The following is a 603-nucleotide window of genomic DNA, read 5'->3' as shown; positions in this document are numbered from 1 at the left end:
CTGAACGATTATAATTATTTAATATTTTGCACCATTTTGGTACGGTCTATTCCGTCTATCAACCAGGTAAGCATGCTTACGCGAACGCTATTGACCAAAACGTTGTTTTCTCTGGCCAGAATTGTGTGATTTTCATAGTGCTATATTGATTTATTGACCATTCTGGCTTCAATCACTACGGATATCGCATAAAATGAGATTACCGATCTTCAGTTGTTCGTCGTTGTTTTTTGTTTTCTCCAGCTTGACTGTTGCACTTCCCGCCTACCTATACCAGAAGAATGCAGTAAAACCACTGTTCCGAATAGTGACTCCAGCTATCCAGACTGTAGAATGTTCACTCCTGCAGAAATTCTTGACTTCAATGAAAGCAGGTTGCTTGGCAAAGTCCCCCAATGAAACTACTCCAACTGGTTTCTCCTATTTTGATTACACGAAACAAATTTGGAATGAAGAACGAAAAAATGCGCTGATGCCTTAGGCTTCTTTGTTTACCCGTGTCCAGTTTAGTTTGATGTGTTATGCCTTGTTGTGTACTGTGAAAACGGATGAAAAGTTTGCGAAGAAGCTTCTACAATTGGCCCAGATCTGTGTAAGCCAACA

At 40.1% G+C, this 603-nt stretch overlaps 1 protein-coding gene across 1 annotated transcript; it reads left to right on the top strand.

Annotated features, from left to right (window-relative positions):
• Positions 1-244: 244 nt before the first annotated feature.
• On the top strand, positions 245-478 carry T265_16234 (hypothetical protein; the record flags this gene model as incomplete). The annotated part of the gene is made up of 1 exon (XM_009179799.1): positions 245-478. A coding segment is annotated over one exon (234 nt), but the record flags the coding sequence as incomplete, so codon positions are not given.
• Between the last annotated feature and the right edge of the window lie 125 nt (positions 479-603).

Source organism: Opisthorchis viverrini, assembly GCF_000715545.1.
Source record: "Opisthorchis viverrini unplaced genomic scaffold scaffold18187, whole genome shotgun sequence".
NCBI classification, from domain to species: Eukaryota; Metazoa; Platyhelminthes; class Trematoda; order Opisthorchiida; family Opisthorchiidae; genus Opisthorchis; species Opisthorchis viverrini.
The sequence above is the reverse complement of the archived record's forward strand: the minus strand, read 5'-3'. Positions and strand labels throughout refer to the sequence as shown.